Source organism: Triticum urartu, chromosome 2A (assembly GCF_056163025.1).
Source record: "Triticum urartu cultivar PI428250 chromosome 2A, HENAU_Tu73, whole genome shotgun sequence".
Classification (NCBI taxonomy): domain Eukaryota; kingdom Viridiplantae; phylum Streptophyta; class Magnoliopsida; order Poales; family Poaceae; genus Triticum; species Triticum urartu.
This window is the reverse complement of record NC_141874.1, coordinates 739,105,661-739,129,467: the sequence shown is the minus strand read 5'-3', so window position 1 is coordinate 739,129,467 and position 23,807 is coordinate 739,105,661. Positions and strand designations below refer to the sequence as shown.

Sequence of the window (23,807 nt, the reverse complement as noted above, 5' to 3'; positions counted from 1 at the left end):
GAATATACTTTTCATGTGAGATGAGATGACACTAGCAGTAAAAAAAACTATTCATTTTGTCTACATCCCGCATGCAACAACAAGATCAGTGTGGTCAGGAGACGACTAACAGTAGCCTATGGATAAGGCTCTGCCCTCCTGCCAATGGGGACACCGATCTTGGCGCGCTCTCTTGAACGATTTGCTCAACGATTGGTGCACCACGTGCCAATGGTCCGGCCTCCGGCGTGATTCTAGCTGACACCGACCGACCGATCGATCGAGCCCAAGATTTTGGGCAGGCCTCGTGACCGAAAAGACGAAACTAGCTACAGCGGGAGATGGATGGACCCGGCGCGTGTTGACGAATCAGGATGTCGCGACGACCGTCGACCTGCCATCGTGCATGCGACCCTGTCCGATCCATGTGTCCACTTTCGTCGCCATGCACTGTATCATCTTTCTGCTGCAACGCACTGTGGCCATTTGCAAGTGTCGCGCATGCAGCAGCAGCCTTTCAGGCGCCCCGCAAGGTTGGGTCCATGATGATCGGCGACTACGTGCCGACGTGGACCACAGCTAGCTAGCTACGTGTACCCAAAAAAAAAAGCTAGCTAGCTACGCGGACACCGCGTACGTACTACTATATATAAGCTGTGACGCACGCCCCAACTTAAGTACACAAGGGGGGAAGCCGAGAGAGCACGGAGCAGAGTCTAGCAGTGCAGACTGCAGAGTACAATGAAGGTGGCGGTGGTCGGCGGCGGGGTGAGCGGGCTGGCGGCGGCGCACGAGCTGCTGCTTGCCGCCAGCGGCGGCGGCGACGTGCGCGTGACCCTGTACGAGCAGGAGGAGAGCCTGGGAGGGCGTGCCAGGACGGTGGCCGTCGACGGCGGCGCCGGACGCGTCCACCTCGACCTCGGCTTCATGAGCTTCAACCAGGTCGGTGGTGCATGGGTTTGCATTTGCATCCCATATGATTCCGTTATATGCATGATCCAAAAATGATTCCGTCACTAGCTTGAGAAAAAAAAATGTTTTCTCACTTTTTTTTGAACTTGTGGCACACTTTATTCAACTCAATTAAGGGATACATCAGAAACAAGTTCAGCTAGAATAAACTGTGGAGGATCATTATCCCACGAGATTATAAAATTAGAATCATAACAACATCTAGCTAACTTGTGTGCCACTTGGTTTGCCTCTCTTGGACAATGAGCATAAGATATTGACCCAGTTCTTTGAGATAATACAAAGCAGTCACTTAAAATAGCCGAATAAGGACTCAGAATGTCCACTTCCCCCTTGCATGCTAAGATAATTTTGTAACAACGTCGGAGCCTCATTAGGACTGGGAGGTTAAATATGAACCTTGCTCCATACCCAGTCGGCAGCGTAGGAGGAAAGTTGCCTCAACTTCTATTTGGCGCCGGTTTATGGAACCGGCACACACCCCTTCTGTCCTAGGCTTGGCACATTTTTTTTCTCTTTTAAAGATTAAAAATTGGTGCGCTTGACGTGACATTCAAACTCTAATCCTCATGATTTAGTATCATCCACAGTAAACAACTGGAAAAGTTAACCTGCCGTGCCTTCTTACTTCTTTATTCTTTCTTGTTGTGCGTCCCATGTAAGATAGGTAGCTGCCGGTTTTTTTTCTTTTTGTTTCTGGTTTTCCTGAACAGATTTTTGTTCTGTTTTACTAGGATTTTTATTTTTCTTTTCCTTCAAATGCATCAACTTTTTTTTAAATCATGAACTGTTCTTAAATTTGTGAACCTTTTCATATATCATTTTTTCAAATCTGTGAACATTTTCATTTTTTGCTACACTTTTTAACCTCACAAACTTTGTTTCAGATTTCATTTTTTGTCAAATCTGTGAACCTTTTCAGTTTTTCTGATAACTTTTTTTGTGATTTTTTTCAAAACCGCGAAACTTTTTAGTGGTTTTTTCTTCAAATTTTAAAATTGTAGAAATTAAAAAAAATCCACGTTTGTGAAGTTTTCTCAAATTAGTGAATTATTTTGAACTACCTGATTTGTTAAAATTTCATGAACTTTTTCCTGTTTTCTGCTAACTTTTTTAATGAACCTTTTCAAATTGATGAATTTTTTTTTCGAAATTAAAATTTTAAAAAAATTCAAAAAAATATTCCACATTTGTGAAGTTTTCTCAAATTTGTGAACTTTATTGAACTACCTGATTTGTTTTTCAAAATTTCATGAACTTTTTTCTTGTTTTTTGCTAACTTTTTGAGTGAACTTTTCTAAAATTTCAGTAACTTTTTTCAATCCTCGAATTTGTTTTGCTTTTGCTAATTTTTAGTGAACTTTCCTAAATTTTTTGAAATATTTTGAAATTCATAAACCTTTATAAATATTTTTTTCAAATTTCAAACCTTTTTTCTCAGACTTTTCATCTTTCATAAGTCAATGGTCAGCGGTCAGGGTCAACCGGTTGACCATGTGAGGGGATGATGGGTGACCCTTTGAAGCGATCGATTGTAGCAATCACTAGCCTTAATGGGCAATAGGCCTGCTAGGCATCACACATGACCACCAGGGAGGGAGCTGATTGGGCGCTTAAGGCGCCAAGCAAGAGATCATTTTCTTACTCCTTGGGTCGCCACCGTGTTTTAAAGTTGTGTTTGGCAAGCACATGCACCACCCCGCACAGATAATCACATGTGAGCCATGATCCTATTAATGGCATCCACCGCCCCACTTTATTCCCCAATACAACCATTTGGATGCCCACACGGCTTCATCCCAAGTATGAAAGGCCGATGATGAGGTGTCCCCATCAACAAAGCCCTAGCTACCTCCTTCCTCATCCCCACCGCCTCCTACACCCCCATCTCCTCCACCGTGCGAGATAGATGGCGCTCGCAAATATACATCTTATTGGCTCAACTTGGTGGCCGAGTGAAACCTGCCGTCCAAGATGCCACACAACGGTGCAAACTCTCCCCGTAGTGGCAGTTGATCTGGCGGCCACAGGGGATCCAACCCCCCTTGTCCGGGTGAAGGAGGAGGATGAGGATGTCGCCCCCCACTAGTCCAAGTGAATGACGACATTCCCATCGAGGCCCAGTCGGAGCTGAAGCCCGAGGACTCGATCCATGCCGTGCTCTGTCTCTCTACCCTCGAAGATCGCACCATGGAGTGTATCCTCTGTGAGTCCGACCCCACACTCACTGTTGAGGAGGAGCAACAGTAGCTCAAGGCTATCGCTCGTGCATGAGGCCGACCCCTATGCCTTTTTCGAGGATCTCTTGTTGTCAGTGAAGGAGGAAGAGGACAACGGCAACAAAGTGGAGGACGACGGTGAGGAGGAGGAGGGCGGCGACTAGACGACACCGTCCAACGACTAGTATATGAAGCACTAGGTAGCAATGCCACTCGAATAGCGACATTGCTTACTTTGGAAATGTCGTTAAATGGCATTTGAAGTCACTAATTATATGTAAAGCGACACATGTTAACCTTTACTATAATTTTCATTAAGTTATCATGCTGATACATGTGGAGTGTCTGATCTAAGCTTAAATTGCCCAATTTTTTTAAGGAAAATGATAAAGAAATAAAAAGTGAAATGAAGAATGGAGACCGCATTATGATGATTATGTGTCTGCACATAGTGGCCGCTACCTTTATATCCCCATATGGCTGATGGCGATCGTTGATGTGGCAAATCTGCTTGAGTTACTCTTGCTAAGTATGCTGGAACAAACCTATGTAGTTCCCTAGCGAGTGGGAAGATTCTACATCACTATATAGATTTTCCTAGCATAACAGTTTCATTTCCTTTTAAATGTGTCCATGCCTCATAAAAAATGTTTCCATGGATCATCCATCATGACGAGAATGATCACTACTCACTAGGCTTGTAAAGATTTGCTCCGTTATTCACAGGGAAGAAAACATTAGGCTTTTGGAGGAAAAATGAATACTCCAAAAGTACACGAAAACGTTGAATTGTCACGACGAGAATGTTCACAAGGCCTGTGAAAATTGCTCCGTTGTTCGGAGGAAATACTAAAACACTATGCATTTTGAAGGAATAAAGAAAATGCATTTTGAAGGAAGACTGTCTTTTAGTACTCATATTTTTGTATCATGTGCTGGAGAGTGGAGACGCTCTTACCACTCGCTCGGCCATCCGTTGCGTCCTCTGCCGCGGCGGCAACTTCCTCGTCTCCGCGGAGAACGATTTCGACCATCCCCGACAGGGCGGCCCATGACACCTTCGGCTTCCTCCGACGTAGCCTCGGCGCCGCCGCCAAGGCTTCCTTCTTGTAGCCCCCTGCGTTTGCGTACTGCAGCGCCCTGCCACCGTCGTTTGAAGCTGGCCCTCCGAGACAGCGGGGAGCCTCGGCCGTGAGCTCGTCGCCATTATCGAGTAGCCATGCAAGGTCAGGCAATCCAGGCTTGATCTCCACCCCCCACCCCCACGCTATATTGTAATGGTGCTGTTCGTGCCTACCTGCTCGTCGCACGGAAGGTGCTCGGTGGAATGCCTCTAAGCACAAAACTCATGTTTGCATTATCATCATCATCGTTTGGTGTCTGATTCCACGTGCTCATAGCTCAAATGGAGAATTTCGGGTGTGGATTTGTGTAAGTGCTTTGAGGTGGTGCACTGTTTGTAGTAAAATGTGCAAATTGATGCAATACTAGCTTAGGTATTAGGGTGGCATGAAATTTAGTTCGGAAGACAACTGTGTTCAAACAGTCGCCCGACGAAAGATTACCATTCAGCTTGACTAACTCAATCATTTTCAACGGGTTTATGTCAGTTTGGAGATTAGTTACCACCATCGCACTTGAACATACAATGGCTTCCTAGTTAAAAAATCGAGACTCAGCCGATTCCTGGTTACGCTGACTTCATCGTTCAGAGTCATGCATGATAAAAAATGATTCTGTTACTACTTCAAGAAAACTGTATCGCCAACCGTGATTAGGTTATGAACTTATGTCCATCTATACAAAATCACTTCCCTAGCGAGTGGGAAGATTCTACGACACTAGTTTCTTCTAGCATAACTGTTTCATTATGGTTCACCTGGCTGGATTTTCGAAAAGTACACAGAAACGTTGGGCTGTTTCACTGAGAACAGTCGTGGTGCCAGAAATTCAGTCTTGTGTATTCAATTTGAAGTTTTGTAGTCAAAGAAATGAATTCCTATTATTATTTTGCAAGATTTGTACATGTATATATTGATTTTACCAAATGCTGGGTAGTCAATTGAGTACCCAACATAAATGTAGCTTGGCCACTGAACGAGAATCCTTATAAGGCTTGTGAAGATTGCTCTGTTGTTCAGAGGGAAGAACACATTATGTTCTTTTTTGGAGGAATAAGGAAAATTTCGAAACGTATCGCACTAAAATTTGATAAAAAGTTATTCCTTACTGAATGTTGTCTGAATGTGTGTGGTGGTGTGAGTGTGTGTGTGCATCTAAATGTTTTACTTAGAGTTCAGAGGTAGAAAGTTTTGCCACATAGAGCATTAACCAATGGTGGGAAGTTTTCCTTGCAGTATCTGGCTTGATATCAGCAATCTGAGTTCTTATTTACGTCTGATAATTGAATGCTAATCTCAGAATTATGATTCATGTCCATTTAGTGTGTGCGCTCATGTGTTGTTTATCCTTCGAAAGGAGCCACATTGACTGCCTAAGAGACCTATTGTTATGTTTTTATATAGTACTCCCTCCGTCCCATAATATAAGAACGTTTTTTACACTAGTGTAGTGTTAAAAACGCTCTTATATTAACGTGCATGGTATCTTGATTGATATTTTTCTTTTACTCTGATTCATAGTACAGACCCGCAAAAAAAGATTAATAGTACAGGACTTCCTAACCCCTGGACTGAACTTGGAAAATCTTTGTAAACCTATATTACAAGATACTATATTTTGTTCCTCACTAAGATTTGTATGTGCTATATGCGTCAATGTAGGTAACATATCTCCACATGATGGAACGGTTAGAAGGGCTCGGGGTGGAGATGGAGAGATCAGACATGTCTTTCTCAGTGAGCACACAATTGAAAGGCGGTAGCAGAGGATGTGAGTGGGGCAATGGCAACGGTATCTCGGGCCTCTTGGCACAAAAGACCAACATACTGAAACCCAGTTTTTGGCGCATGGTCCGTGAGATAATCAAGTTCAAGAATGATGCTCTGACGTAAGCAGTCTAGTCCCTCAGTTCTCATGTGCATATGTTATACTTTCGTTTGTAGCTGGATGCCTTGTGTTTATACTATATGATGATAGTTAATTCGCCGATGTGATCTTTGAAATGAAGGTACCTGGAGGACCATGAACACAACCCTGATCTGGACCATAATGAGACATTGGGGCAGTTCATTCAGTCGCACGGATATTCCCCATCGTTTCAAGAGGCTTATCTTGTACTCCCTCCGTTCCGAATTACTTGTCTTGGATTTGTCTAGATACGGATGTATCTAGACTTATTTTAGTGCTAGATACCTCCGTATCTAGATAAATCTAAGACAAGTAATTCGGAACGGAGGGAGTACTTCTATCTAATCTACTTGCTTATGTCATCTTTTAGTTTATCCAGCAACCCTTCGTTTGGCAAAATCTCACATCAGAATTCTGTATTCAATTCTGCTTTTGAATAGTCATGTAAAACTGTGAAGATAAACTACAATCTTCAAATAAGTACAAAAAAATTAGATGAAATTTTCAAGTTATAACTAAAATCTGGGCCTAGTCCTCAATGGCTAGTTTTCACACCAACATGGGTGCAGGGGCGGTAAGGCTGGTTATTAGCTTGTAGAAATTTTCTTGTGAGTATTACCGTGGAAAAAGAACAGAAAATTTGTGAGTATGCACACATTGTGTTGTGATTAGGACTGCGTGTTTAATTATCTATGCAGTTTTGAGTTAGTGACACGAAAATATACATTTGGTGCAGATTCCAGTCTGCACAGGCATGTGGTCATGTTCACCACAAGACGTTTTGAGCCTGTCTGCTTTCTTCGTGCTGTCATTTTGCCGAAACAATGACCTTCTTCAGGTGCCTAGCTACTTCGTATGCATGCTCCTTTCCCATTGCATTTGTCTTTGTGCATTTGAAAGCTGATTAAATCGCTCCACTCAGCTGTTTCGTCACACCCAGTTGCCCACTGTCAAGCCTCGTTCACAGTCCTATGTAAACAAGGTATGCATTGCGATCCATCAGCCTCAAAAGAGGTAGCACATTTGTACTGTAGTTGTTACACTTCTTAGGCTTTAGCTGCAGCCAAATGTAGGGACTGAACAATGCGACTATTGCAGGTAAAAGGAGAATTGGAAAGCATGGGCTGTCTAATCAAAACCAGCTGCCGGGTGAAATCTGTTTCAAGTCTTGATGGAGGTACATATATGCGTTATTGTTTATTGATTGCCTGTACAAACATTTAGTCATCATATACATGATTGATTCACTGGCTGAAACAATCCTCTGTTTTGGCACTGGTAGCAGCTGGCTACAGAGTCTTGGAGAATGATGGTTCAGAGGAAACATTCGACAGTGTCATCCTTGGGGTCCATGCACCTAATGCTCTGAAAGTATTAGGAGCTGAAGCTACACATCAGGAACTGAGAATTCTAGGTGCTTGTCAGTATGTCCAAAGGTGAAGGCTGCCTACTGTTTCTAAATGAACACATAGATAAAGTTTGATCTACTGAATGTCTGACATGTTTATGTTTCAGGGATATATACCTCCACTGCGATCAAAATCTGATGCCCCAAAATCCATCGGCATGGAGTGCCTGGAATTTCCTGGGGACAACTAGCAGGGGCTTTTCTGTAACTTACTGGCTAAACCAAATTCAGGTAAATTCTTTGTTTTTCATATGCATAGTTTGGTACAATGAATTAATTTTATTGATGACACATTTGTTGACAAAATGGCCCTGCCCTGCCTTTTTTACGACACTGAAACCATTTTGTACGTGTTAGAAGTCCTTAGGACTAGGCATGCCTCCCCAGCAAAAAGAAAAGGAACCAAAGGATAAAAAATAAAGATGTTTCATCACGTTAGAACACACTGTAGAGGAGGCTCACAGAATAACAGCAAAATGGAAGCTTCAGCCTAACCTCAGCAGCATGAATGGATTACATAATTATTAACTGTGTTTTTTTTTTTTGCTTTTCTAGAAAATCGGATCTGTCAGGCCTTTCCTGGTGACACTCAATCCCCCTGGTGTTCCGGATCATGTACTGCTTAAATGGAATACAAGCCTCCCTGTTCCATCTGTGGCCGCGGCGAAGGCTTATCTTCAGCTTGATCAGATCCAGGGAAAGAGAGGAATATGGTTCTGTGGGGCATATCAAGGTAACCTGTTTCATGAATTGCAGTTTGTAGATAGCTTGTTCATTACAACCTGCATGTGGATGTACGATAGACTTTCACTACATTAAAGTTAGGTGTGAAATGATGTGAAAAGCATTCGATCTCAAATGTCTGTTCTGCCTTGGATCGCAGGTCATGGATTCCATGAAGACGGATTGATGGTATTTGCATGCACAACCTGTCCATTTCCCCTTAGAGTTAGGCATCGTGCATAGTGAACCGTACTATGATGATAAAAACAAAAGGGATGGGAGGAACTGTGATTAGATTGTCACTAGTTTATTATTCCCATTGCTTAGTGATCAAAAAGTATGATGCTGTCCCTGTTTAGAGACATGATTTTCTAGCCCCTAAGCAACTAAACTCTAACAAAGGTATTAATCCTATCATAACCACAAGTAACCATATCCTTGCTTACCTTTAGTTGGCTTAAGGCCCAAGCTACTAGATTTCCATGCTTCTCCTTTATTCATCTATTGGGACTGTATACACCACCCTGGCATATACGCTTTTAGTTTCAATCACATAATCAGAATGCATTTGACATGAACTAGTTATGTGAGGTCCATTTCTGTTGGTCATATTGAATCAACAGGCTGGGAAAGCAGCAGCTCAAGGTTTGCTTGGAAAGAAATGCGAGCTTCTGTTGTACCCAAAGCAGATCATTCCATCATGGACCGTGGCTGGGGCACGCCTTGCATTTACAAGATTTTTCATGCAATACGTATCTATCGGTAACTTGATGTGAGTCCTTGCATGAGTCGATATGATATGCGACGCCTAATTATGATTATTTTTCACCTTAATAGTTTTTGTACAGATTCGTTGAAGCGGGAGGTAGTGTGTTCAGCTTTGGTAAAGCTTGCAACAAATGCCCTGTAAAATCTGTTGTGCGAGTTCATGACCCCTTGTTCTATTGGAAGGTTATCTTCCCTTCTTTTTTCTGCCTACACATGCATCTTTACTTTTTTTTTCTGATTGGTCATTTATGCATAATTCTTAATTTCTTATAAGCTCCACTGCAATTGCTTTAGCCAACCTTCTCATTTCAAGTGCTTGTGTTTATCCTAGCTCTCTCATGGCTTTCAGGCTACAACAGAAGGAGAGATTGGCTTAGGAGAAGCCTATATTAACGGCTATTTCTCTTGTCTTGACAAGAGAGAAGGCCTTCTGAATCTTATCCTGGTAAAACTATATCATAGCCCATGAGCTTATTGGTAGAGGTATTTCTTCATTCCAGATCAAATCCATGATCCATTTCTTCACAGATTCTCATTGCTAACAGAGACGAGCGTAAGAGCCGCGGCATTGCCAGAAAAAGGTTCTGAAACCTTCAATTGTCCACTATGTTCCCATCCTCTTTTTTTTATATATAAAAACAAATTAAAACCTATGAATCTATGAGTGTGACTGATCAGGTACACACAATTGTTTGGTTTGCAGGCGTTGGGGCTCACCCTTGCATGTAATAGCTCGGTTGTCATATGCTAAATACGTTTTGCGCCACGCCTCAAGGAAGAACACCGCAGCACAAACTCGTCGAAACATCTCTCAGCATTATGATCTTGTCAGTCCTCATGTCTCTTCTTTTGTTATTGAGATAACTAGCTGCTTAGGTCAATTTGTAATACTCCCTCTGATCCATACTAATTGTCGCTGATTTAGTACAACGTATGGATTGGAGGGAGTACCAGAATTATTGCAAATCTTATCGAGTTGAAATTTTTGTGTTCCAAACCTTATCAAAAGGATTTTTATAATTAATTACTTTCCATATATCTATAATAACATACTCCCTCCATCCCATGACATAAGAGCATTTTTGACACTACACTAGTACTAATAGTTCTATCTTAGTACAAAATTGAGTCACTTATTTTGGGACGGAGGTAGTATGTGCACAGAGTAGTAATGTCAAAAAAGCTCTTATATTATGGGACAGAGGGAGTACCAAATAGTACTAATAGTCTATCTTTCTTCTTATATATGTGTACAGAGTAATGATTTCTTCTCGCTTTTTCTGGATAAATCGATGACTTACTCTTGTGCAGTTTTCAAGGTTTGTAAATCTTGTGATTTTTTCCGCAGCTTGTAAATTTTGTAGGGCAATTTTATTAATTCATGGACTGAAATTAATTGATAGATGGAGAACGAAAGCTTAGAAGCAGCCCAGCAACGTAAACTGAGCCTTCTAATCGACAAGGTAATACTTGCATATCTCCAGAGATTGTGTCATTAGATTGATTACTAGTTAAACAATGTTGTGAACATGATCTGATGGTACTTCAATCTTGCAAAATATATATTTGACAAAGGCGAAAGTTGAGAGGGAGCATCATGTTCTTGACATCGGTAGCGGCTGGGGAAGTTTAGCAATACAAATGGTTAAGCAAACTGGTTGCAAATACACTGGAGTTACTTTGTCAGAGGAGCAGCTTAAATACGCCGAGAGTAAAGTAAGAGAAGCTGGCCTAGAGGTTAGTTCTATGTTACTTCCTCCTTTACTCAATACCTGTCTAGTTTACAAGCTTATCAGCAATTACCATTCCACTATATCTGTTCATTGAGAAAGTGTCGTGTGAATATTTTAGCATTTTTATCCTCTATACCTCCACTCTTTCGTGTAACTCATGATATAAAGATGCGAGAGTGAATACGTACTCCCTCCGTCCGGAAATACTTGTCATCAAAATGAATAAAAGGGGATGTATCTAGATGTATATTAGTTCTAGATACATCCTTTTTTATCCATTTTTATGACAAGTATTTTCGGACGGAGGGAGTAATTTGATAGGGGCAAGCATGGTCCCATTTTTCCATTAACTAGATTTAGTCTGTGTTCCCATTGATTTTTTTTTTTGAAACAACGACCTCTCTCGTCGATTTCCATCAGGGAAACCGCCCAGACCACATAGCTACAGCTATATAAGCTAAAACTAAACAAAGCAGCATAAAGCAGTTCGCAAAACCAACTCTTTTTTACAGCTTAATAAACAACTACTTGTTACAGAGCCTGGAACACAGGAACCAACAGCCCAAACCAATTCTCAATCAAGCAATTCCATTAGTTTGTTAACCCGCCAACCATCAGCGCCTACCCATGTATTCTCGCGTAACCTTCTTTGACCCCCAGCTTTACCGTCAATACCCCATCTTCAAGATTTCTTCGATCTTGTTATTTTTACAAAATAGCCCAAGCATCAAGGTTGTTGCTTAGGCTGAAAATCACCGTAGCTAGATCACTAGGTTATTTCTGTTTGAAGAAAGCTGTGTTTCTAGTCTCCAAATTGTCCAACATATTGCTGCTCCCCCACAAAGTACCAGTTTGCGCTGGGACACTGGAAATGTATCAATCCACCCACCAATTAGATCCTCAGTATTGTTAGGGGGTCTAACGAGGTCAAAGGCACAAAGGATCACTTGCTATATCAACTTATCTAAACAGCAAAAAAACATCAGGTGATTAACAGTTTTTGTATCAACAGAAACACAATTGATCATTTGCTCTCCATCCTCCCTTAAGTAGTTTATCCTTGGTTAGAATACTACTCCCTCCGTTCCTAAATATAGGTCTTTATAGAGATTCCACTATGGACTACATACGGAGGAAAATGAGTGAATCTATACTCTAAAATGCATCTATATACATCCGTATGTGGTCCGTAGTGGAATCTCTACAAAGACTTATATTTAGGAACGGAGGGAGTATTTTTTAGCATCAACCATAAGAGATCTTGATGTTAAGAGAAAATTTCAATTTCCAAACGAATCTATAACTCAAAATCTCCACTGATCTAAGCTGCATGTACAAATTCCTAACTGTGAACTTGTTTTGATTGCCACCCCTTAGGTCCATCCCCAATAACCCTCACAGCAGATTTTTCAAAGATATGATTAACCTTCATTAGACTTCGCCATAACTGAGAGCCACCAGAGCCACTCCTCACCCGTGACAACATTTGATTCTCGAGTTATTTCCTGGACAACATTGATTAACCTTCAGTATTGTCCAGTTTCCGCAGCCACTTGCACAAAAGGCTTTGATTCATTGATGTCAAATCCATAATTCCTAGTCCAGCACACCCTTTTGGCATACATATTGTAGGCTAATTCACCAAATATAGTAATTCGTTCTCTTGATAACTCCTGTGGGGGGCTCAAAGAAAGAAAGCATGCATGAAGACACAATGTCCGTACATGTATTTGTAAGCTTAGCTCTACCCCCAATAGATAGTATGCTGCCTTTCTAGCCCACAAGCTTCTTCTCCACTTTTTCCTCTATTGGTTTCCATAAGCTATTGCTTAACTCTTCTCATCAATAGGTATTATCGTAAACCTAGATAACGTAAAGGAAGTTCACCCACATTGCACGTAATTAAAGATTTCACTTCATTTTTTTTCTTTCCACAAGCATCCCCCAGGCAATAAATTTCACTTTATGCAGATTTTAACAACGGAAATGAAAACACGATAATCACTATATCACTAGCACCTGTGACAAATACTCCCTCCATTCCTAAATATAAGTCTTTCTAGAGATTCTACTAAGGACTACATACGGAGCAAAATGAGTGAATCTACACTCTAAAGTACGTCCATATACATCCGTATGTAGTTCGCATTGAAATCTTTAAAAAGACTTATATTTAGGAACGGGTGGTGTATTATTTTAAGCCTTAGCCTATTAATTGGATCTGACAAACATCATTTTAAGTATACAGTGTATTTTTTAGGGCTTCTCTCTTCATGGCCAGCTCAATCCCCTCAGCATCTTCTTGGCCTTTTATCCTATCACATCTCCTAACCTTAGCACTGGAAGACCTAGTCTCTCAGCATTAGTTAGTTTCAGCTCCATGTTTTCATTGTCGTTCTTAATGCTCACATTTTCATCAAAAACATTTTTGTTTTCGTCCAAAAGGATTCTTGGGATTCTTCCAGTTCCTCTTCTTGTGAAAAATGTACTCTGTCTTGACTCCCTTCTCTCGAAACAGGCTTTCGCCCTGCTTCTTGACTCCCTTCAAAAACTGTTCATTGTTCATCATCATCTCGTCATGCTTCCTCTTTATCTCCACCAGTTTCTTCTTCCATATCCTTTTCCTTGTCAGCAAGCCTATCCAACACTGTCAAGTTCTCTGCTTCCTGGATCTTATGCCCCATGACTTTGATCTTTCTCAGCCTGAGTGTTGAAAACATAGCAATTTTCAGAGCAGCACTCTCTAGCTTAGGCATAACCATAGTTTCCATCTCGTTTAAAATAAATGCTAGGAAATCATCAGTGATAGAAGCTTTCCCTTACACGCTCATTGCTTCTCTCTGCCTTGTGCATTTTTTGTACTCTCTGTTTAGTGCTTAGGATTATCAGTGGCCCACATGTATCCAGATTTAGAGTACCATGCTCAACAATTGACTCTATTGAAAGGTTTCACTCTGAACTCCAGCATAGGTGGAATTTTGTTGACATTTTTAACATTCAGTTTGAACCTGACAAAATTGAGGTTCTCCAACGACGGCTATTCACTGTGTACACTGCCCCAATGAAAGATCCAATCTCATGTATCCTCTTGTAGTGTCTCATCTCTTTTGGGACTCTATCTACCAGCGCCCAGATTGTGTGCAGATTCCCCTTAGGTTTCACCATTGTCACAACTCACAAGTCACAACTCTCACCTTTATATACGCATGGCAGCCTTTCAGTTTGAAATTCTCAAAATAAGGCAGCTTCTGATCCACCAAAAGCGGTTGGGATTCATGGCGTCTCCACCCTTTGCTGTCCACTCGGATCACATCCACTACCACCGACACTGTCATTGCGACCTCCATGCTTGTCACAACAACCACGCTCTTCACGACAACATTGTTCCTTTTCCAAACCCCCTCCATATTTTCTTGACCTTTGCCTGCCATTCACTTGCAACGAGTACCATGGTGCCTTCCGATGCGCAGGGACCAACAATGCCTCCTTGTAGGACTGAAATCATGAGTCCTAGCTCTCACTACCTCCCTATCTACTCCGTCGACGACGCTGCCTCGGTCACCATCGACGTGGTTTGGGTTCTCGAGAATGGGATAGGATAGATTGAGTGAGCAGCTAGCGCATATAACCTTGGGCCCAGCCAGCCCACTCGAAACAAAATTGTATTACCCCACACGCCCGGCAGTTTCATAGTTTGGGTTTGACTTATTTGCGCACCACATCTCTAAGTTATGGCTTCGCCACTATGTGCTAGTATTCAATGCGTTTGTGGAATTTGGCGCGAAGAGTTGTTGATTAATTAGGAACCAAATTTTAGTTAATCAAGATTTCTCTAAGTATTTGGATTGAACGGAGTCAAATTTACTCCAAATATTTCCCGTGAAAGAGAAATATAATTCGAGAATGGCACATGGAAATAATGGACGTGCACAATAGACATCATGGAATGGTGCATTATACGGATCCAAACACGTTACCGTTTTGGAATCTTTTTCATCACTACGGAAAACAGTTTTTTCATGGGCTTCCTAGGCGGCGGGTCATGTTGGGCCTTGAAAGCTTACATGGTGATCGATCTAGTAACTTTACGTCTTATTCTAAAAAAGGCAACTTTATATCTCCCCTAAAAACAAACTAATTTAATTTCTAGGCTGTTAAAATTTGCGTAATTATGCTGGTCTACGTCATAAACAGTCAGTTTTTTTAGATTATCTAGCACACCGTTTTTTTTCTGGTTAGCCTGTTGTGTTTTTTTAATATATCGATAGACGTGCACAGAGAATTTGTATTTTTTTGTCCCCAGCTTCGGCAGGGTGAAATCCTAACTAACAATTCTACTATCTATTGCTTTTAATTTTTAGGACCACATAACTTTTCTGTTGTGTGACTATCGCCTAATACCACCTTACAAGTATGATGCGATCATAAGCTGGTAAGTACTACTATATTACGGATGCGTTCTGTGACTTTGATACCACCTGTGTGCGTGGTTATACTTACGTATTCCTCTGGTGTGAATCAGTGGGATGATCGAACATGTTGGCCATGAATACATGGACGAATTTTTTGCCTGCTGCGAGTCTTACTTGGCTGAAGATGGCATATTGGTCCTCCAGGTTAGTGCATCAACAACTAAGCCAAATGAAAGATACTCCTTACTATATATATATATATATATATATATATATATATATATATATATATATATATATATATATATCCAAGCAAGACCTTAGGTCTACACGATCATGAACTAAGCATTATACATGTGTGTTTAGTTCATCTCAATTGCAGAGGAACGATACGAGCAATACAGAAGAAGGCCACACTTCGTCAAAGAATACATATTCCCTGGCGGTTGCATTCCTTCTTTGGCCCGTGTAATGTCTGCCATGACCACGTCATCAAGGTTCAGGTACGTTTTACATCAATTGATCGATGGTTGGTTAGTTACTTCATGGTCATGGATGGATCTCCATCCATTAAACCCTACCTAATCTTGTTGCGCACTGGGTACAGCATAGAGCATGTCGAGAATATTGGGCCCAATTACTACACAACTCTGATGCACTGGAGGGACAACTTCATGGCCAACAAAGAGTAAGTATCACTTGTCATTCACTGTAGAAGAATGCTGCTGTGACGATATATACATATATTGTTACAGTTGGTTGCTCAGTTAGTATTAATTTCTTACTGCTTTCGTTTTCTTGCAGTCAAGTTTTGGAACTGGGCTTTGATGAGAAGTTCATCCTTATATGGGAGTTTTACCTCATATACTCTGCGGCTGGTTTCAAGTCACGAGCAGTTGGAGATTACCAGGTATGTATTAATGTATATGTCCATGCTCTCTCTATATATTTACCTATGTTATTTCCACTGAAAAAAAAATAGCGCACTATAGTGTGGAGAATTGTCTCGCTAAATTGGTCAGTGTACAATGTCTTGCTAATAGCACGCTAATAGCATATTCTCAGAGGCGGCGCTATTTTGTATAGCGTGCTATTTTTTTTCTTTGGTTATTTCCAGACAAAAGGAAGTCATATACTCCCTCGGATCTTAAAAATATGACTGGAAATCAGCAGGGTCTCCAAATACAGCGACCATTTATTTTCAGTGCAATAAATGATGAAATTAATAAAATTTTAAATGGTGACAGTGTTTTCTTGGGAGGACCTAAATATGTGATTTTTCACATATCAAAGTAAAATATTAGTGGTAAAAGTTTCAAGACATTGCCAAAATAATTATGTCCGAGCCTTCACCTTCCAGGCACTGATTGTGATGTCTGACTGGCTGACATATATATACTGCATGCAGGTTGTTTTCTCTCGCCCAGGCAACCGTCGGCTAGGCATGCCTTGATGGCTGGCTAAAGGCAACTTATCCTTCTCCATTAATAAGTCAGCCCTGGAATGGTCGCTCATACGGGCAGCCTAATCAGGTGGTTTGGTGATCTATCTTCTTGTTTTAATCATGGAATGTTTAGTTTTCATGGTAGTGTATTATCTACCAATAAACTTGCATGTGTATGCAAGTGCTACATTAGCCTGGTTACTAGAATTTGAGAATTGTATCAGAAAGAGTTGATGTCCTTGATTGTAGTTTTCGATCTTTTCCGTGTTTGACATTTGTGATGTTGGTTATGGGAGAGAATGGATGTTTCTAATTACCATGTTCTACCACTAGCTCATGAAGATACTTTGTTATGCTTATGGGGTACCACATGCATGTTTTTTTAGACAGAATGCCCCAAAGAGTCACCGACCAAGAGTGCAAAGAATTGCTCACACCATACATAACACTGGGATGACCAGTGGTTACAAGCGCATAAGAAAAGAAACAACAAAAGGACTTAAGATAGATTAGGAGCAATTAAGCAGATTGGCAATCCGCATGCTTTCTTGATCCTCCATCCCAATGGTGATCACTTTGCTCTTTAGGAAATTGATCTTAAGCCCTGACAAGATCTCAAAAGCAAGAAGCAGTAACTTGATGGATGTTTCTAATTACCATGTTCTACCACTAGCTCATGAAGATAGTTTGTTATGCTTATATATGGGGTACCACATGCATGTTTTTTTAGACAGAATGCCCCATACACCATACAAGAAAAAGAAAAGAAACCAGATAGATCAAAAGAAAACATGCATGAATTGCTCACACCATACATAACACTGGAATGACCAGTGGTTACAAGCACATAAGAAAAGAAACAACAAAAGGAGCACATAAGTGGTGGTTCTATCATTCTATGCATTTAACTTGCATCTACCGCAGATAGATCAAATCAGGTGCAGTGACACATTACAACTACCACTGCAACTTAAGGAGTTGGCCTAATCTGACCATCCAAAACATGCAGCCAAGGGCTACGATATGCACGCTTCATTGCCATCCCCAAACGGACGAAATTCGGACAAAACGGATGTCCGTTTGGAGTCGTGCCTTATGGAGTCGGCCTAAAAACTAGAGTAGTCTGGTTCTGATCTATCTACACGCGCTCCCTTCAATGCTCGACGATTGGTGTATCATGTGCCTTGCATGAGCAACCTCGTCGGTTTCCACTCCAGCCACGACTTTCGCGATGCATCGACCGTTATGACTGAGGGGGATGTCCGCCGTTTACCTTCGGATTCTTCTCTATTCTCACCGTTTGCGTCACTACCGTTGTGACTGTGGGGGATGTTGAGTATCGTGATTAGTTAGAAAAGATAGGATACCGTAGGATTTATTCTGCCTTGTCTTGTATTTCAAGTTGATCTCAAGCAATACATCAACAGTGTCACCAATTTCCTCTCTATTCCCCTCTTACAATTACCTTGATTAATAAGGATTGCTCTGAACCAACACATTGTTCCGGCACGCTTGCTTCAGTCGCCATCAACCCCTCGCCACCCGCCATCTTTTCGGTCACACATTTGTTGTATTTCTTTCCAGCGTCATTCATGCAACCCAATGAGAAATTCTTAGGAGCCGCAAATCGACACTATTTACCAGTAAAAACACCATTAATTTCTTTTACATACTGTAGTAAAGTATAAAACGACAAGATCAGCGTCAGGAGAACTAAAAGCCAGAGTGATACTGGAGTCTATGGTTCTGCAGGCCGATGGCATCTACCTATCTATCTATCTATCTACACGCGCTCCGTTCAATGCTGGACGATAGGTGCATCATGTGCGTATGGGCCGGCGTGATTCTAGCTGAGATCGATCGAGCAAACTGTACAAGATATTTTGGCAGGCCTCGTGACTGAAGGGGCGAAGTTTAAAGCAACTGCATACGCGCACAGGGGATGGATCCCGGCACGCGCCCACGATATCGCCACGACCGTCAGACCTGCCGTCGTCCATGCGACCCTGTCCAATCCATGCTCAAGCATGCATGCATGTGCGCGGCGTGGCGACACTGCATTTTCACGTAGAGCTAGCAGGCGATTGCGGCCGCGTACTGAGCACCGACCGTTTTCGTCGGCCCGCACTGTGTCATCATGTTTCTGCGGCAATGCACTGTGGCCATTTGCATTGCGCGGCAGCGTCTCAGGCGACACGGTTGGCCCGGCGTGTGCCGACTTCACGCCCATCTCGTCTCTCTCTCTCTCTTTTTCGGCAATCCAGAGAGCTTTATTAAATCACAGCAGACAGGTCACCCTTGCCTTCTACCTCTCGTAGTGAGCGGCACGTGTCTCTAACTCTGGAGTTCGCATCCGCGGCGTCGATGGAGAAGGCACTAATACCCAGCGCTGCCCGCGCGGAGCAGCGGCTGGAGGTGGAGGAGGCTGTCGGGCAGGCTTCGTAGATCCGCACATAGGGTGGGAAAAGCCGGCGTCGACGGGCGACAGGTGGCGTCGCACCGGACCAGGAGTTGCCGCCCATATCGACCCGCGAGCATTCGAGTGTGATATGGAGCGCCACCTCCTCCTCGTCTCCGGAGCTGTCGTCGGAATGGCTGCCGGTGCTGGACATGCTTGCCGGCGCTAGGGATTTAGCGGATTGGGGAAATGGGAGCGTCGGGTAGGGAAGCGGAGCGGAGCGGAGCGAGCTAGGATTTCTGTCGGAGGGGGATTTTTATGGGGTCGGGGTGGGCCAGCGATAGGCCGGGCTGACATGATGGATGCGTTCGGGCGTGCCCGGGTCGCCTCATATCCGCCTTACATTTTGGACAAATATCAGGGGTGTCGGCCAGCCCGGCATTTGAGGCCCGTTTGAGAGCTTCGGTTGGGTCATTTTGTTATGACTGGTCAGTGACCGGACATCCTACCCAGATGTACGAAACGGATATAGGGCGTCCGACTGTAGATACTTTTAGAACCGCACACAGAAAAACCTCCATAACTTCTCTGCTCTGAACGGGCATGATTCAATAAAGAGGAGATACTCTTCCACAATGCCTGCAAAGACAAGGAATACACCCTTGAGTGTCATCACTGTTGGCGTCGACTCAGATCGTAGAATAAGATCTTCGCTAGAGCCTTGAGCCTCTTCAACTAACGAGCCCTTAGATCAACTCTGATAGAGTCGTTGAGCGCTTCATAATGTTTTGCAGGCTAGCCGAGCGGCGTGTAAACTTAAGTCTCCATATGTGATCCTTCATAACATTTCCCCCCTCCATTCATACACTTGGATTGATTTCAAAATCACATGTAGCCGGCGTGTTCACAATCCCCTAGAAGGGCAGGAATTTCGTTCCCTCATTGCATAAAAGAGAAATCTATTGTCATCCCCTCACAAGAGCAATGGTACTCTCGAGAAATGATTCGTTGTTGACCGTTGATCCCCCGAAACCACATATTCCTCTCTAAAACACAAACATATGTTTCTATGGACATGCCACATTAAGCAGTCGCCGGTCCCGCTTTGGATTGGGAAGGTGCTCGAGTTTCGCACTGTCAAGACGATGGGAGGAGGTGCTCGGGCGCGGCAAAGACGTCTTAGGGCATCTCCAGCCGCGTTCTCAGAAAGGCCTCCTTAAACGTTTCTTTTGCGCCGGCGCCGAAAAATCGGCCCAGTCGTGCTCTCAGGAGCTCGATTTTCGCCGGCTTGGGCCGAAAACAGCCGGCGGACCCAGGCCGAACCCGGCGCGCTGGGGGCGTCCGGGGGCGCCGGGGCGAACTGTTTTGGCGCGAAACAGCCGCTGGCCCGCCGCGTCAGCGACTACCCTCTTCTCGCCCCTTCGTCGTCCTCATCGCCTCGTTCCCCGCGGCGAATCAATGCCGCGCTGCCGCGCCGGTCAGCCTGCGCCATTGATGCCTCACGGGAGGCGCAGTGAAGGCCGGATGACGCGCGTCCCTCGCCCTCCCTCGCCCGCCACACGTGCTCACGGCGGCTCGCACACGGGACGGCGCCTCGGCCTATATAAGACACGCCCCAGCGCACTCGGCGACTCGTACTCTCTCGCCGTCGTCGTTCCTCCCTCTCCTCTCTCGCCGTCGTCGTTCCTCCCTCTCCTCTCTCTCGCCGTCTCCAGCACCCATGGCCGAGCGCTTCCCAGGCGATGGCGCGGCGGCGAACGGCTTCGGCCGCTGCCATCTCCACGAGAACGAGGCTCGCCTCCTTTTCGAGGCCGAGTACCCGGTCCCGCCGGACATGCGGGTGCCCGGGGCTTGGAGGATCAGCGCCGGCGGCGTGCCGGTGCCACCACCACCCACCAGGGCGACGCGGCGTGCGGAGATCGCACGCATCCGGGCGTCCCTGCCGCGGGCGGCGAGGGAGGGGCCACGGTACGTCTCCGACAGCCCGCTCTGGGAGCCCTACTTCCGCCGCCGTCACGCCGAGCAGCTCGAGGCCACCAACGGCGTCGTGCCCTCCGGCAGGCTCAACTCCGATGGCCGGCGCCGGTGGTGGGGCGTGCCCGGGCGCACGTTGGAGGCCGTCCTCGAGTACATCGAGGGCGGCAACACGCCGCGCCTCGAGTACCCCGCTCCCCCGTCTTTCTCACGCCGCCGGGGAAGCTCCTGGACCCCGAGGCACATGGAGACCGGGGGGTCCTCCTCCTCGTCCAGCGGCTCGCCCTGCCTCCGCCCCGTCAAGCCGGAGCCCCAGGGCACGCCGGTCAGCGCGTGCACTCGCAGCTCCGGCGTCCGCATCGGCGCCAACGCCTCCCCACCCATCGGCCGCTTCGTCCTCGTCGAGCCCAAGCCGGAGCCCGGCCTCCCCGCGGAGTACGAGGAGATAGCCCGGCGCGGCTTCTCCGACGAGGACGCCCTGCGGTGGGCGCGGGACGACTACCTCCGCGACGAGATGGTCCGGCAGCGCCGGGCTCTGGAGGAGATCGCCGCCCGCAAGCGTGGGCGCGAGGACGAGCACGGCGTCGTGGTCCTCGACAGCGACGACGACGAGGACGCCCCCGGACCGTCCAACCCGCCGCGCCAACCGGGGGAGGGATGCAGTAGGGACGGCGGAGGCGTAGGCGGGGGCGGCGACGACGACGACGACGACGGCGGCGGTGACTACACACGGTTCTACAGCCTCCTCGGCATGTAGAACCGCGTGGGCGGTCGGCAAGGGAGACGGCGGGGGTAGCCCGCGGTAGTTTTTTCTTTTTTTGTAAAATATCTTTAAGTTTGAACGAACTCGCCGATGTTTGCGTTAAATTTGAGTCATTTTTGCGCCGTATTTGACTTTTTTGACTAACCGTGGGCGCCGTGACTGGGGGACATCACGCCCCCAGTGCGCGGTTTAGCGCCGGTGCACCCCCAGGGGGCGATTTTTTGCCCTTCCCGGGGGGCCAACGGCTGGAGATGCCCTTAGTCTTCGGTCTCTTTGTCGAGGGCCGCCGCAGCACTAGCGGGGAGAGGCCCATGCGTACATGTTGCTTCACGCACAGGGTTTTATCTCCGCGCCCGACTCATCGACCACAGGATGGACAAGGTGTTGGCCTAGACGGTGGTGGGCGGCGGCCAGAGGCACAGGAACCACAAGAACCATTGAAGTCATGAGATCCGACTCCAAACTGACAGACCGGGACGCGGGGTTGAGCGGTGCCCATGGCGTCGTCTGCATGGACTAGGGATGGTCGAAAGCGGTGAAGGGGTGGCTGGACGTGGACGGGAAAAGAAAGAGGAAGAAAAATGTGGCTTGCGTGAACTCATTTTTTTTGTATGGAGTGCGTTTCAAATAGTCTCTTTTCTGTATATAATATTTGTGTGAAGTTAAATTTTACTTTCTCTGTTTCTAAATATAATTTTTTTTAGAGATTTCAACAATAACCACTCATTTTACTACGTATGTAGTCTCTATTAGAATCTCCAAAAGACTTTATATCTAAGAACGAAGAGAGTATAAAATTTAACCAATCTTTTAGAATACTGCACCGCTACTTCAACACGGCAATTGAAACCGCGGGGCAGCCACTAGGCATCCCCCGCCGTCCACCAGCCACCAACCCAACGCCTGGAGCGGCGCCGAACAGGCACAGCCTCCCGACCGCCGCCGCCAGATCTCGTGCCCGCGAGCGGCCACCCACCAAGGTGAAAGCAGGAGCAGGCCCCGCCGCCGGATCACGTCGCGTCATGCATGACGACGTACGGATCGGCAGCCATAAATGGCAAAAACAATGTTAAAATAGATGAAGGAGCTTGAAAGCGGTCGTCAGTACGTACAGTGCACTCACTTGCAAGATCAGTGCAGCAGCCATGCTTGAACGTTCAAGAGGGTCAAACGCGTGGCGACGGATCGGCAGTCGTCGTGGACACCTACGTACCCCGGGCCCACCTGTGCAAGATCGATTCATTTCCTTGTACATATCCGTTTTTGTAATACCAGATCATTTCCTTGTTGAGACGTAATACGAGGATACTGTACGGGGACGACCAAGCATCGACGAGTCACTTTTTCTCATCCCGTTGAATTAGCACCAGCGGTGTTTTCTTTTCCTTTTCGATCTTCATCATCAAAATATACACACAGAAAAAAAGGACCTTGATAAATCCCGAATGTTCGGACTTTAAGCATGATGACCTGAGCATTTTTGGCAACTTTTAACTGACACGGGTCGCAAGTTTAGTTGGTAAACATGGCAATTTTGTCCCAGTTTGTTTTTTGTCAGAAAATTACCATGTTTGTCAACTAAATTTGCCACCTCGTGTGAACTAAATTTGCCATAAAAAAGTTCGGGTTGCCGTGCTTAAAATCCAAACGATCCGGGATTCATCATTTTCGGAAAAGAAAGCGCGATGTTGTGTGCCTCGCGACAGTAGCTTCACCAAGCAACCATTAACCATATGGTAAATGACATGAACAAAAGAAATGTAGACATCTCCAACATGTGAAAAGGATCGTCTCAATAATCAGATTGAAAACTGCGTATATTTTTAGTTTTAGCTCTCATATTATTCATTAAAATACTCATGTTTGAAACAATAAAATCTCGTCAAAATATATCGCGACCAATCTCCACAGCTGCGTGCTAAGCATCTCCTAGTTACCTTCCAAGAAGAAATAAAACAAAAAACTTAAATAAATGATGATGAAA

General features: G+C 44.8%; 1 protein-coding gene across 2 annotated transcripts; it reads left to right on the top strand.

The window, feature by feature from the left end:
• Positions 1–642: 642 nt before the first annotated feature.
• Positions 643–17,001, top strand: LOC125540237 (uncharacterized). 2 transcript variants are annotated; one of them, XM_087545322.1, is made up of 24 exons: positions 643–921; positions 5,954–6,180; positions 6,301–6,406; positions 6,937–7,038; positions 7,123–7,182; positions 7,299–7,377; positions 7,486–7,636; positions 7,716–7,839; positions 8,164–8,341; positions 8,492–8,520; positions 8,955–9,103; positions 9,180–9,282; positions 9,449–9,544; positions 9,628–9,680; positions 9,803–9,926; positions 10,356–10,418; positions 10,503–10,562; positions 10,675–10,836; positions 15,194–15,264; positions 15,355–15,448; positions 15,611–15,747; positions 15,852–15,932; positions 16,049–16,154; positions 16,653–17,001. In XM_087545322.1, the coding sequence occupies exons 1-24, from the start codon at positions 721–723 to the stop codon at positions 16,695–16,697; spliced, it is 2,601 nt and encodes an 866-aa protein (XP_087401448.1). In that variant the 5' UTR covers positions 643–720; the 3' UTR covers positions 16,698–17,001. The 2 variants fall into 2 exon arrangements, with proteins under 2 accessions (XP_087401448.1, XP_087401447.1); XM_087545321.1 differs by having other exon boundaries at positions 7,483–7,636.
• Positions 17,002–23,807: the final 6,806 nt, after the last annotated feature.

Coding starts and splice junctions, on each gene's coding strand:
- LOC125540237 (XM_087545321.1), top strand. CDS start 721: ATGAAGGTGGCGGTGGTCGGCGGCGGGGTGAGCGGGCTGGCGGCGGCG. Junction 7,840..8,163: donor ACTGGCTAAACCAAATTCAG/GTAAATTCTTTG, acceptor TTGCTTTTCTAG/AAAATCGGATCTGTCAGGCC. Junction 9,927..10,355: donor TCTCTCAGCATTATGATCTT/GTCAGTCCTCAT, acceptor ATATGTGTACAG/AGTAATGATTTCTTCTCGCT.